Source organism: Hemicordylus capensis, chromosome 1 (assembly GCF_027244095.1).
Source record: "Hemicordylus capensis ecotype Gifberg chromosome 1, rHemCap1.1.pri, whole genome shotgun sequence".
Lineage (NCBI taxonomy): Eukaryota > Metazoa > Chordata > Lepidosauria > Squamata > Cordylidae > Hemicordylus > Hemicordylus capensis.
Window position 1 is genome coordinate 367,585,109 of NC_069657.1, and position 15,471 is coordinate 367,600,579.

General features: G+C 41.0%; 1 protein-coding gene across 4 annotated transcripts in view; it reads right to left on the bottom strand.

The window, feature by feature from the left end:
- EZR (ezrin) overlaps window positions 1–15,471 on the bottom strand; it is a 70,037-nt gene that overhangs the window by 14,350 nt on the left and 40,216 nt on the right. For all 4 annotated transcript variants that reach the window (XM_053294380.1, XM_053294363.1, XM_053294353.1 and 1 more), the window contains 5 exons: window positions 13,399–13,482; window positions 5,335–5,430; window positions 3,465–3,739; window positions 2,221–2,304; window positions 1,545–1,691 (listed from right to left, as the gene is read on the bottom strand). In XM_053294380.1, the coding sequence (XP_053150355.1) occupies window positions 1,545–1,691; window positions 2,221–2,304; window positions 3,465–3,739; window positions 5,335–5,430; window positions 13,399–13,482 (686 nt within the window). The remainder of the gene's footprint in view (window positions 1–1,544; window positions 1,692–2,220; window positions 2,305–3,464; window positions 3,740–5,334; window positions 5,431–13,398; window positions 13,483–15,471) is intronic.

A 15,471-nucleotide genomic window follows, 5' to 3' on the forward strand; every position in this document is an offset into this window, starting at 1 on the left:
AAGAAATTTATTCAAGGATGCATATCCTGTCTTTGTCACCCCAAGCAGCTCACATCAAATCAAATACACAGTGATTTTTAAAAAAAGTAAAAACAAACTCACAAATCAGTTAAGTAGAACACTTATTACAAAACCAAATCATGATATGAAGGATTGAGAAACAGAAGGTTCAAATTAGGAGGGACAACTGAATGCTGAAACTAATTTTCAAGCTGGTATTCCCTGCTACTTCTTCATAGAGATCCCACCGCTACCCAGTGAAAAAGATCAACTGCAAAACTGTGTACACCAAGAGCAGGGGTGTAGCTATAAATGGAGCGGTTGGGTTCAAAGAACCCGGCCCCCCATGCTCCTGAGGGCTCCCCTGCTCTACTCCTCCCTATTTTCTTCATGATCTCCCTCTCTCAGAGGGGCCATCGGAGAGAGGGGTGAACATGGATCCCTCTCCCCTAGCTACGCCCCTGCACCAGAGGAATCAACCTAATCAGCTTCCTGCTTAACCCCAACTTTGCCAGCTAAAGACTGGGGTACACCTATGGCTCACAGCACAAAGACTAACTCAACAGAAAGCAATTTAAAGTTGCTTCTACAAGGTCAACATATTTCAAACAGCAGTCCTAACTCTAATCTTCTGTGGGAGACCATGGTGTTCTTCACACAGCAGGCTTTACTGCAAGTTCAAAGTTGGACCAAAAAAAGACACAAAAAGTGGATTAAAAAAAAAAATCCCTGGATATAAATCGGGCTACACTCTAATGCGCAATGAAAAACTGGAATCATTTGTGAAGTGCTCCGGGTAGTTTGCAGGGATTTTGGGGTAAATCTGGCCGATATGTGAATGCACATCCTCCATTCTGGAGGAGATCTGAGCCAAAAGCCCTGTGTGAAAGATGCCCTGAAAGGCCAAAAAAGTCAATGATTTGGTCTGACTTTATTTGCAGGCAGCAGCTGAGGTAGGCAAGGATGCAGCAGCTGGTAGATCAGACCATTCCGAGGTACACTGTAAGGGTCCTGTTCTGCATCACACTTTAGCAACTCTGACCCCTGGCTCTGCATGGCCCCCTGGCTCTCTCTTTGCCTCAGATCTTATATCTGGTAAACATCTACCAGGGATGGGCTCGAGATAATTAATCTTGCCTTTATGCAACATTTTGGCACTGGAGGTGGACTTGATGGCCTCTGGAGTTGCTTCCAGCCTTATCATTAGCATCTGATATATGGTTTACCTTTCCCACCATATAAGGATTATTCCATTTGACCTCTGCCTGCCCTTCTGATGTAATGTGCCTTAGACATGCTGGCATATGAGCTTAACGTCATAGTGTCAAAGGCTGACCTTAAATATGAAAACAGGTCATAGTTTGGAGACTGGTAAAGGGAAGGCACTTTGAGGCCATGTGCATCTCAGAATGACTACATTCAGAGGTTAATCTGAAAGCTAAGGTGACTTGCACCGATAACATTGCCATAAAGATACAGGGAACACTGATGAGAGAATTCTTTGGCACAACTGTCACAGAAGGACCATTAAAACTTTAACTTACTTGTCATCCTTCTCATAAATGTTCAGCCCAAGCGCATCTACTCCCAGCCATAAATCAGTCCCTTTCTTATTCTTGATTTCAAAGTAGTTGATTCCATACATTTCTAGGTCCTGGGCAATCTTCAGGTATTCCAGCATGGCATTCTCTCTGGTTGGCAATAGAAACAAACAGGAAAGGCTAATAAATGTTTCATTCTGAAGACTGGCACAGAGCCCTTGTGCTAATGGGAAATTAGGCACTCATTGGGCTAGGAGAGAAAATATGTTTCATAAACACATGCAGACACATAGCCACCATCTCATTCATTTCTTATCAAATTTCCAAGTTAATCCTCTTTGTCTTCCTCTACTTTTAAAGTCATCTCAGCAAACCCCACCCGCTTCACCCACACAGTGTACACAGCATTGGGATTTCCCTGTATATCAATCCTCCCATCAATTCAGTATAATAAATGTGGAGAAGACAGCTCAGAACAAATGGTTTGTTAGGAAGCTGTTAAGTTAATTGGAGTTGGTCTGTTCAAGTTCTTGGCTACAGCTTACTGTCTCAGAGCTGGGTTGGCTATAGACATGGGTGGCTAGGGAATGTTATAGGTCCCAGAAATTTCTTAAGAGCCTGTTTTTTAAAAAAACTTTAACAGAATAAAAAGACATCCTACTGCAATGCCATAACTCACTTAAGCATTCCACCGTGTTCAGCATGCCAGACCTGGATCCGTTCTTCCCACTGTTCTCTAGAGAGCTTGTGTTGGTCCATTACTCTAAGAAAAAAGAAAAGAAAAGAAATACTGTGAGATTCATTCGTTTATCTAGGGAAGTTCATTTGCATTTTTAAAGGGACCATGTTTCTTTTACTTTTGGGGAACAGACAAAATCTTTCATTAGCAAAGTTTGAGGCAAGGGATAATTTGCCTGCAAGATTTAGCACCACTGCACAATTCCATATAGGAGTTGGCACATATTGAATACTGTACCCAAAAGCTCCAGACTTCACATTCTATTATACAGAATATAGAATAGAATGTGGAGCCTATATTAACTGAACTATATTAGGCAGCTCTAAACAGTAAGGTGTATTTGCATAATTCTGATTAAGGAGGTTGTACATCTTGTCGAGAAATCTGGAATTTTGGCTCAAGGATTATTAGAGATGGGGAGTGGCAAGAACACCCCAGGATGTTAATGCTCCAGAGAACAAGAGAGGGAGGGACTGTTCTGTGCAAGAGTGATGGACCAAGAAGTGACTTGGGGGCCACCCGTTCCTAGCAGATGCCAGATGATCCAGCTTTCATTTAGAGAGAGATGGCAGAATGCCTAAAGAAATACTTTCAAGGGTCCTGGCTCTAATTTAAAAACACAACCACCCCCAAACCACAGGTTTCTAGATCTTATGAATGTAGAGAAATGCCATCAAGATTGAAAATGAAAATTTCCAAACTGGTTAAGCTATCAAACTTCACAATTCCTCAGATGCAGTTCATGATTTTAGGGGGCTGAAATAGAAGTGGATTGAGCAACAACTAGTGATGAAGACCATAGTGATAAAATAATACACCCTGTGCCAATTCCACCTCCACCCACCCCCCATTGTACTTATTTGCTAATTAACATGTTCATCGCTGGGCCACCATTGTTGAAGAGCACTCCAGAAAAAGAATAGTTTCACATCTCAAATTGCTTCAAATCACAAAACAGAGCTGCAACACATTTACAAGGTCTTTGTTCTAGTTATGTTGACTATATCTGAAGAGAAGTAAATGCTTTGTTTTGGCAAGTGAGCTGTGGAACTCAATGTTGTTAACCTGATTCTCAGTGCTAAGCAAGTTGCAAAACTTTCTTTGCAGTTCTATATATCCACTTTTATAAGAACATACGGCTGCCAGGATAACAAGATTCCTAAGTTTTCAGGAGAGGTTCTTACCGTTGGGGAACCAGTTGTTCGGTTTGGAGGTATCCAGCCTTGTGTGCTTCTTTATTGTAGTCTCCAAATTTGGCTTGCACAGCATAAGACCCAAGGAGGACTGCAGTTTCAGGTGGGCAATAGATCTCATCACTGAGGATTCCTTCCTTCACTTGCAGGAAGAAGAGCTTTTGAGTGATATCCTGGATGAGTTCCTCAGATACATCCTCTGGGAAGAATCTGGCACGGAATTTGAACTGCAGAGGGGTCTCTTTCCTGACCTCTTGAGCAGAGACCTGAAATGAGGTGGGTGGAGAAGAGGTGAAGCAACAAACACAAACATCTTTTGAAAACTATGGAATCAATTTGATGATGATATTGTTGGCTCATAAATTCCTCTATTGTTTTGAAGGATGGAGTACTCCATTTCTGTAAGAATTTTTTTAAAAGACGGAGACCACCCCTTAGACATGGAAATTATCCTGTCCAGAAAACCTAGTTTCAAGTAACTAGGACCCTAGTTATTTCAATTGCTTTACCTTTCTTCAAATCATTAAACATTTTGACTATTAACATTTTACTTGGGCTCTTCACTTATTCAAGTATAATTACTGTTAATTATTGGCCTTGTGCTACTTAGATCCCTAGCTCATCAGTATTCCTAGGGTATATCAGTATAGCTCTAATACTGAATGTTTGCAATGCCAACACGAACTAGAAGACAGACATCCCCAGCTAAGCTAAGCATGCACACAGGAACATAGGAAACTGCCATATACTGAGTCAGACCATTGGTCTATCTAGCTCAGTATTGTCTCACAGACTGGCAGTGGCTTCTCTAAGGTTGCAGGCAGGAATCTCTCTCAGCCCTATCTTGGAGAAACCAGGGAGGGAACGTGAAACCTGTTCTTCCGAGAGCGGCTTTATCCCCTGAGGGGAATATCTTGCAGTGCTCACACATCAAGTCTCCCATTCATATGCAACCAGGGCAGACCCTGCTTAGCTATGGGGACAAGTCATGCTTGCTACCACAAGACCAGCTCACAGCTTTTCCTGTTACAAGACCCGAAACCATCAGAACAAGGTGCACGTCTAAACTAGTCTTCATACTATAAATTTGTGTAGCACAAGTCATTCTCAGCAGCTTAGCAACTAGTCTTGTGAAGCTTTTAGAAGATTAAGTCATGTACATTGAGAGGTTCTGCTAATTCAAAGAAACACAATAGCCAGCTATTTGGAGAAGGCAAATACATGCTGGGACTAGACTATGTACAAACAGATCAGACTGTCAGTATTTGTGCAGAGAAATAAAGCGAGCATTCCGTTTGCCAGGCCATTAGTTACTAAGAGCACTGAAAATCTTTAACTGTACATTCCTTTTAACCTCTGAAAGCCAAAACAGCAACTGTTAAGACTTACTTGAACAACTGTTGTAGCTTCCAGGAACAATCCAAGGTGCAACGTGTAAAAGCTGCAAATGACTCCTTGTCCTCCGAGTCCCATTACTGATTAAGTGCATCCTCTTAACAATGCTATCTATTAGTCTTATTTGGGTAGTAAGGGCATAGAGAGATAGAATCTATGTGGCTGATCCACAAATGTCGTATTCTTGTCTGGAGGAGCTGTGAAACTCTTGTAATAGGGCTGACCTTTGCAGACAGAAGGACAACCTGGCTCAGGACGACTTTTGGTACAAGTGCCTTGGTTACTGGTTTTCAGTTTTATCAATACTGAAGCAACATTCTTCATTCTGAAAGACTGTGCTGTGCTCCAAACCTTTAGGATGAATCCAGTGACAAACTGGAAAAGTGTCTGGCTTGCTGCATGCACTCCCGACCACCAGCAGAAATAACTGAGGTTAGCTTTGGTTTTTAATCAAAATTTCCTTTACCTTTTTGTCAAGCTTCAGCCAGGTTGGGAATCCTTTATTATCCACATACTGAAGACCAAAGTACCACACTTCACGCAAGCCTATAGTCTTGACCACCTGAAAGAAAATGAGGGAAGAGTTCATGTACAGAGTTAAAGCATCTACTACAGTTTCAAGGATTCCTGCTACAACACTTATGAAGCTGCAGATCAATTGCCTGCTGCCTCATATTATCAGAGAGCAGAGTAATTTAGTGCACAAAATGGGACATGAAGGCAGGAAGGTATTTAAAATGGCATTAAAAAAAACCAGAGCCTCCAATATTTTGCTGCTTAATGAACTTAATGAGAGCTGGTCTTGTGGTAGCAAGCATGACTTGTCCCCTTAGCTAAGCAGGGTCTGCCCTGGTTGCATATGAATGGAGACTTGATGTGTGAGCACTGCAAGATATTCCCCTCAGGGGATGAAGCCGCTCTCGGAAGAGCAGAAGGTTTCAAGTTCCCTCCCTGGTTTCTCCAAGATAGGGCTGAGAGAGATTCCTGCCTGCAACCTTGGAGAAGCCGCTGCCAGTCTGTGAAGACAATACTGAGCTAGATAGACCAATGGTCTGACTCAGTATATGGCAGTTTCCTATGTTCCTACAATAGCAGGTGGCCCCATTGATAGGCTTGTGGTTCAAAGAAATCAGCAAACAGAGCCTTGCTTAAAGCTCATTCAGCTGGGAAAATGTACCCAGTTTTAATGCTTCCTATCCAGGGGCACATCTCTTATATCTCCTTTTAAAACAAACTGAAACAATACTTAAATAATTATAGTGCCCCCTATGTTAGCCAAGATAGTGGCCAACATCCTGACTAATGAAGGACCAGTGCAATGGGAGAAGCACAGGTGCTTCTGAAGAGTTCAACTCATTCAGCTTTACTGCTGGCTCAATGGTGGGCAGATTTCAATGACCTCTCTTTGTCCTCAAGGACATATTTTTGGGTGACACAGATGGCTTCCAGGGGAAAAAGGGAAATAGTTGAAATCCCTCTCCAGCAGTAGCACCAGTGCAGAATTAGTCTGGAATTCTTCAGAAACATTGGTGCTACACCAGTGCTTCTCCTGCACCACTGGTGCTTGGTTAGGATGTCAAACACTCAAATTAACTGCAAAGTTGGAAGCTGTAAAAGCATTCTGTAATTAATTCCAATACCAGAATTAAAGGAAAACAGAGGCTTAGGATAAGAACTAGGAGCTCTTCTAAAGTCTAATTGCTCTTCTGCTCAAGCAATCTCATAGATCTTTTGAAGAAATAATGACACTACATCTTTTCAAAAACAAATTTTAAAAAACACTGGCATCTACTTTGTGGCAGATGTTCTATGTCATAATCACAAAGGTTTCTCAGATATCTCATACAGCCATATTCTCATGTCACCTTACAAATTCCGCCTTCAAAAATCAAATCTACTAGTAGCAATTGAAATGGCATTGTCTCTACAATTATTTCGTCTAAATGTAGTGATCCATAAGCTGCCATTATAGTAAATGAACATGCACATGGCATTTCCCTTGATTAACACTCTGCAGGGACTACTGCCTTCCACAGCACTGAATTATTAGTGAAAGATAAATAATTTTTAAAAATGGATGTCAAGGTTGAACAAGAATCACCAGGAAGATAAAAATTTAAAAAGATAACTCTTAGAAAGCATTTCTACTTGTTTGAAATATATCAGAGGAGGATGACAGAGGTGGTTTTGGCCTAAGTAAGCGTAACTTTACAATTCCAGCCCTCTACAACCTCAGCCTGCTCACTGAAATAATTTCAAAACAAATACCATTTAAGAGGAAGTCTCACCAAAATCAGCTTGTCTGGTTCTCACACCCACCCCCCACACCCCATTATGCAAACAACCCTAGAAGATTGATTGAGTAATATCCCTGTTTTCTTATCAGACTTTAGTTCTAATTCTGGAAGGAAACTGACAGTTAAACACGTTTAATTTTCTCAGCATTCTTTATTTTACTTAGAAATGTTTCACCCTTAACTGTTTTGTTATTAAAGATCTTGCCATTATTTGCCATGTACTCTTAATTTTTAATGAAATTTAATGGGAGGTGGGAGGAAATGCACAGAATTGCAGTCAATATAGTCCAAACATATTGGGCAGCATCCAGACTAAGTTACTCCTGAGTAGTCCTATTGAAAATAAGCCATCATACAGAGTAACTCAGCAGTATTACTAAATAAATTAGTCTAGATGCTGTTCATTGTTTCACACTTCCTCATGTATTTTAAAGAAAGCAAAACTTAGAATTGACTCAAAAATTCTGGCAAGAAAATAGAGACGGCAATATAAATCTGTTCCAATTAAATCTTTTCTACCACACAACACAGGGTGTAAAAAAACCTGCATAATGAAAATACATCCTAAATAGATCCAGTTAGAGGAATGAGGGCTATTTGGATTCTCGATTTGAAGAGTGTCTCATGCTTTAGAACTTGTTTTGCAGCCAAGAGAGACTATAGCCTCTAGGCTCAGTACTATTAAAAAAAATTAAGCTAATTTAAATTTTCCAGGACTATGTTTAAATCATTTCTCCAGTACAGTTTGAGCACAAGTAGTGTGGCTTGCTGGTCCATGGTCCAGTTCTTTCCATATCTGATAGTTCTTTGATGAACACTATAATTCCTTTAAAAGCAATGGCTAAACTCACAGCATATAAGATAGTTAAGAGTGCAGATCAAATGGTTGTAGGACAACTTCCTCAGGGATCTGACCCTTTTAGGGCAGCAGATCTCGATTTTTGTTGAACACTCTTCCTGTGGGTATCAAGGCCTCCCCATGCAAGGTATTATGCACATCCAAACTATGATCCACTGCACCCCCTTATCCTCTACCTCCTTAACAAGGGTGGCCAACCTAAGGTTCTCTAGCTGTTGTTGGACAGCTTAGAATATATATTGCTGATCAAGTACCATGATAAAGTTTAATCTTCATTTGAATTAAATGCAACAGCCAGAAGCAAGCTTGTAAACCAACAGATACCACTCCTCATCATGTGACCTAGTCTTGCAAGTTAGGACTAAAGGCTGTCTGTTGCATGTTGTTTGGTTATATGTTATTAAACCAGGGACTATTAACAAGAAAAAAGTCTTCCTTCTGAAAAAGTGTCATGAACTCTCTTTCTCTCCCAGTCCACTTGAGTAATCCTACAGGCTTCATACCAAAGAAGCCAAGCATTTACTGAAACTTTGGCTTTTGTAAAAAGCAGAATTCCAAAGGATCAAGAGATGAGAATTACAAAAGCTTCTAAACAAAAGTAAACCTCTCTTCATTCACAGTGCTGGTTATTCTTATTCTACTGACTACTGCAAGGTTTTGCAATCATTTTATGCCAAGCCAGCACTTTAGAGACAGCAAAACCTCCAGGTTCACTCCAGGAGATGGGAAACTACCATCACACCAATTGGCATAATTGTCTTTAAGGGCTACTGCTTTGCCTTTAAATATTTGAAACTTGTTCCACACCTCCTTCTCCCCAGACTTGTTTGCAGTAAGCCAAGTTTCTTCACCTCTTCCTCTTGCACTATGTATTTGAAACCCTTACACGTTTGTGTGTCCTTCCTTCCACTCTTGTTGCTTACTGAACTTTAGTAGAATAAGTCTGAATGTTCTCTATTATAAAGAGAATTACTTTATGATAGAGATCAAAGGCTGCCTTTGCCAGACCTTCAAGTACAACAATTAGTGCCTACTCATGCAGTCTTCAGTCTCACTCAACTGCTCCTGAACGCCCTTAGGGGAAGGTTTACAGGCCTGTTAGTGCTACTGCCAGCAGAAACAGACTGAGGCTAGACAGATATCTTGAAAGGGTTTTGTTAGAGTAATACAATTAGCCCACACATACAAACCAGCCATATCAGTCCATTAGAAAATATCCAGTTTGCTTAAGCTGTCTACTCTAGTTTCATTCTTAGTTCCCTCTTCATGTCTTCCTTTGCAGTTTTCCAAGGCATAACTTGAACACTTTTTGCCACTGCTTCAAAAAATACAAGTTTAGCACCAGGAACATTGTTGCCAGTGGTGAAAGGAGCAGGTTCAAATACACAGTAGCTGTGTGGAAAGTAAAACCAGAAGAGGGTCTACATGGCGGACAATGCACTGATTGCACAAATGATTGGCCAAGCAGGTGGGAGGACTATCTCATTTTAAAAGAGTGTGATTATAACGTTTCAGGCCTAGGTGAGCCATGGCATCTGCTCTGGAATCCCCAATTCTTAATTCTATGCGTGGTTACCTGGCACAGTTGCTCAGGTGTGAAGCCAAAGAGTTGCAGCATCTCATCTATGAAGGAGACTGGGGCTGTTTTTGTTAGGCAATCAGAGCGTTAGGGATATGAGAGAGTGGACAGAGATAAATTTTTAACCCACCATCTTGGGATCACCCAGTGAAACTCTCCAGTTCACAGGAGGTTCAAGTCAGTCCAGAGGAGGCAGTTCTCAATTAAAGGCAAAAGAGTTACAGCAATACATGCACTTTAGGCGGCTTTTAATAAGGACTAAACAAATGAATGGAGGACAGGCTGTTGGCAACTATTAACCAAGACAGACATGTACATGTGAGTATCAGATACTGGGGACAAAGAACATAGTTAGCATCATTATGCCCTCTGTGAGCTTTTCTGAGAGATCTGGCTGGCCACTCTTGAGAGAAATAATGTGGGATTAAGAGGGCAATTTTTATATTCTTAAACCATTGGGGGAGAAGTGGGCTACCTGCTTTGGCCCATGAAGCTTTTAAAATTGCATGAATTGCATTGCTGAACTGGCTGTGGATAATCAGAATTGTCACTAAACTTATTTCTGTGTTGCTGGTAGAGAAATGAAAGTAAAAGTAAAAGGCTAAGTTTACAACCATGAAAGCTAGGCTAAAACTTTACTGCTGTTAATGTAAAGCTATAGCTGACACTTTTTTTTTTTTTTTGCAATCAAGAGTGGAGGGGAAAGTAATTGTTCCTCTAGGATATATCAGAGGGAAACATATAACTCATAAAATGTAGTGTGTCTGAATTTTCAGTGACAGATGCACTCTTACAACTGCTCCAAGCAGGGGCATGGCAAGGTTGGAGTGGGCCCAGAGATAAGATTTTAAAATGCGCCCCCCCCCATCCCACTGAAGTTCACATCATGAAGCAAAGAAATCTTAAATGAGGCTGAATAGTGGTAACAAAAAGCATAGTAAACTCTCTCTCTCTCTCTCTCTCTCTCTCTCACACACACACACACACACACACACTAAGTGCCAGAATAGAACATCATCCTAATTTATTTATTTTTAAAGTTTTTGTAAATTGTGGACGATGCAAGTCATTTGATGGTCCTAGAGAAAGACATGCTGTTTTGGTAGCTCCAGGTCCTAACACTCACATCAGTTTCGGAGGATGAATACAACTGAAGGAAGGCTGGGCGAGTGTGCAGCTGGGGGAGTCAGCCATGTGACTTGCCTCTGGGGCCCACCCCAAGGCAGTGGGCCCCCAGGCAACTGTCTCTCCTTGCCCTATTATAGTTACACCCCTGGCTCCAAGCTCCACATGTACTCAGGTGCGCACGTGGATGTCTTATCCCTTCACTGAAACAAACAAATGGCAAAATGTTTGCCAGAAAAGGAGCATTCACATCTACACACTATTTACTACAGCAGGAACTCAATGTGCAGCAGCTGTGAAAAAGGCCACTTCCATGCTAGGGATCATAAGTAAGGGGATTGAAAATAAAACTGCTAATATTATAATGCCCTTATACAAAACTATGGTGAGGCCACACCTGGAGTACTGCGTACAATTCTGGTCATCACATCTAAAAAAGGACATTGCAGAACTGGAAAAGGTGCAGAAGAGGGCAACCAAGATGATCAGGGGCCTACAGCACCTTTCTTATGAGGCAAGACTACAACACCTGGGGCTTTTTAGAAAAAAGACGACTGTGGGGAGACATGATAGAGGTCTATAAAATCATGCATGGTGTGGAGGAAGTGGACAGAGATATATTCTTCTCCCTCTCACATAGCACTAGAACCAGGGGTCATCCCATGAAATTGATTACCAGGAAATCTAGGACCAACAAATGGAAGCACTTTTTCACACAACGCATAATCAACTTGTGGAATTGTCTGCCACAAGATGTGGTGACAGCCAACAACCTGGATAGCTTTAAGAGGGGTTTGGATAACTTCATGGAGGAGAGGACTATCAACAGCTACTAGTCGGAGGGCTGTAGTAGGTCACCTCCAGCCTCAAAGGCAGGATGCCTCTGAGTACCAGTTGCAGGGGATTAACAGCAGGAGGGAGGGCATGCCCTCAACTCCTGCCTGTAGGCTTCCAGTGGCATCTGGTGGGCTACTGTGTGAAACAGGATGCTGGACTAGATGGGCCTTGGGCCTGATCCAGCAGGGCTGTTCTTATGAACCAATTCATTCTCTCAAGAATGCTTACACTCTTCCTCAGTCATTCTCATTGTTTATCTTCCTCCCTCCTCTAAAACCAACACTAGGTAAAGTGTACCATTGAGTCAGTGTCGACTCTTGGTGCCCACAGAGCCCTGTGGCTTTCTTTGGTAGAATATAGGAGGGGTTTACCATTGCCTCTTCCTGTGTAGTATGAGATGATGCCTTTCAGCACTTTCCTATATCGATGCTGCCTGATATAGTAGCAGCGGGGATTCAAACCGGCAACCTTCTGCTTGTTAGTTAAGCATTTCCCTGCTGCGCCACTTAAGGTAATCGATAAATCCCTGAAGAGATACTACAACTTAATCTTCAAGCAACTTGAAAGGCAGAATAGCAAGACCTTCCATTTATGAACTTGCAATGTCAATTACACTGAAGGAAGATGACAAAATGGGAGCCCATTTTTCAAAGCATATTCATCAAACACATTAAGCCCCTCCAATATCCTTTGGGATATTAAGTCATTAAGTCATTAAGACTTCCCCCCATTATTACAGATTATTTTCCTCTCTCCACTTGGTAATCCTATGGTACTGACAGGTGCTGAGTAACTTAAGTATGATTAATATCTGCTTCTACAATCATTCATGTTGACTCAATGTAGCAGAACCTGTTCTAAAGGTAAAGTTTAGAACTTGAGTCGGTGTCAACTCCTGGCGATCACAGAGCCCTGTGGTTTTCTTTGGTAGAATACAGGAGGGATTTACCATTGCCATTTCCCATGCAGTATGAGATGATGCCTTTCAGCATCTTCGTATATCATTGCTGCCTGATATAGATATTTCCCATAGTCTGGTTAATACAGCAGCTTCTATTTATTAACCAATACTGTGTTACATTACAAGGTTAAAGGCAGGGGCCGGTGGGAGGGCTCCAGAAAAACCAGCCCATGAAAATAAAGAAAAGCTATTCCTGTCTAAGTAAATCTTGATAAGGGGTTGTCCAACTTCTATTACTTGGCAGCCCCTGACACCAAGTTCTAGAAGTCACCTATTCAGGACCAAACTAGACAGGCTGTTAATTCTGTCATTAGCCCTTGCATTTTTTACTGGGAAAATGGAGGGTTTAACCATTCTTCTATGGTCCCAATGAAAATTGCAACCCTAATCAGGGAGTGCTGAACAGGGAAGACAGACCCACATCCTTCATGCTGCAGTACTAAAGAACCACCCGCCACTGCCTGTGGCTGTTCTTTGTTGTAAAAACAACAACAACAACAACTCCAGATATGCAAAGCAAGACTACATGATTGACATCACATCTAATTTGGCACTTAGCAATAGCAATAGCACTTACATTTATATACCGCTCTATAGCCGGAGCTCTCTAAGCGGTTTACAATGATTTTTTAGCATATTGCCCCCAACATTCTGGGTACTCATTTTACCGACCTCGGAAGGATGGAAGGCTGAGTCAACCTTGAGCCCCTGGTCAGAATCGAACTTGTAACCTTCTGGTTACAGGGCAGCAGTTTTACCACTGCACCACCAGGGGCACTTAGTTAAGTCATGTAAGTAAATACTGCAAGGGTTCCCCCACTTACACTTGTAGAAAAGTGAAGAAAATGCTACACTCTCTCGCTTATACTGACCTGGTCAAACAGCTGTTTTCCTGTAGTGTTGGGCTGGATGGCAAACTCCAGCTCTGCATCCACAGTGGTGACTCGAACACTGACCTAAGGTGGGAGGGAGAAGAGAAAAAGGAGTTAAAATGGTAAGAAAACAGAGGGCCACAGAAGCCCAAGGATTTGCCATTTATAATTTATAGTCAGATTTTATGTCTATAATCTGGAAACAAAATTTGTGTTTGGTTATTAAAAATAATCACTACAGTATATAAAGGCATGATTACAACAATTCTTTCAGGACACTGATCCTTTGAGCCCATCAAGGACAATGGACCAAACAGTATGCAGAGTGTTCTACAAGCTTTTCAACTTAGCAAAATGGATTTGGATTGAGCTTTTAGTTAAGCAAGATGACATTTTAGTGTTGATTGTTCCAGAGGATAGTGTTATAGCAAGCCAAGACTGCTATTAGTTCAGAGGCTAACATCTTAATTAACACCCTTTTAGAATTAGGACAAGGAACTGGTTGCATTAAGGGAAGACTGTTAGATTACAATATAGTCCTCCCCCCAAATTGTATTAAAAGCTCTCCCATTATATTAAAAGCTGGAGGTATTCTGTGGCTTTAAAGAGGTAGAAGGATGTTGATTATTCTTCCAGGCTAATGAACATTAATCCAATATACAAGTACTGTTATGTTGCCTCTCTTAAAGCTCTACTGACAGAAGAAAATGAGAAGTGCATAGACAGTGTGAAATTACAATGGAAGTATCGGCAATACTGTACAAGATAATAGTTATTTCATACAAGAACTGTATGAGAAGGTTATTTTTCCTACCAATACTGAGCCAGTGATTCTCTCATGCTCATCTCATGCCTCAAAGGATCAAACTAATCTACACCAGTTTTGTTCCCAATAGTGGCCAAACTGATGCCTCAGTTTGGAATCCCATAAGCAGGATGTGAAGGTTATGGCCATCCACCATCTCAGAGATCAATTATCTTTGAGGCTACCCATTATGGCCAATGCACATCTGTCCTCCATGAATGACAATGTTGTTCGTTATGGATGTTGTTGGGGCAATATGATGCGAGGAATTAAGACAGGGTTTCTCCAATGGCATCATATGTGACTGATTGATGGATCAAAGATTGAATTCAATTTGTATCCCCATAGGATAACCCATGGAAATAGAACATCCCCCCACCCACCCCAGAACTCATGTTTGCAAAACAGCACCATAAAGCACAATAAGAAAAGGACTACTTGGAAAAAAGGGAAAGCTACACTATGAAGTGTTATAGTATCAAACAACTGATTTCCCATTACTAAGAGAAAATTATGGTCAGAACTCTTACTCTGAACACTTCAAGCTCAATTAAAGGCAAAAGAGTTACAGCAATACGTGCACGTTATGTATTCTCAGAATATAGCCTTTAGATTGTGATAAGCATGAGAAATGTTGAAGAAAGCTTGGATTTAAAACATTATTCCATACATATACTTGTCTCCCATGATACAACAAGAACAATGTTTTTAAACAAGTATTCTCTCTCTCCCTCCTAGGATATCTAATGTGTATGGGGACTGGATTTAACAATTCCAAAAGCTTTTAGTAAGCCTCAGTGCAAATTGGATGGTATTATTTCAATTAAGAAAACCTCCCTTCCTATCCCATATGAGATAGTCAAGTCTGATAAGATGCATTTTCAGCCTCTCCTTTATGAATGTACGTAATAATATTCCTTAGAGAACACAAAAGCTCCAACTCCCATATATTGTTTACACTTCCTGGAGAAAACCAATACCCATGAAAAGCAAATTTGCAGAGTTACTGAAGTTAAAGGAACTACACATATCTTCCATATTTTTCTCTGATGCAATTTCTACCTCCATCAGTACACATATCCTGCTTGTAAGAAAGTGAACTCTTTTTAATCCAAGATGGGATGCCTTTTGATTTACCATTTTACACCAACAAGAAAAAACTTATCTGCAGGATGGATTTATTTAAATCAAGGTTTAAATCACCAAGAAAAAACCTCAGTGTAAATCATTAATTTAGATCAAGTTTTACACCAATACTACTTCATATA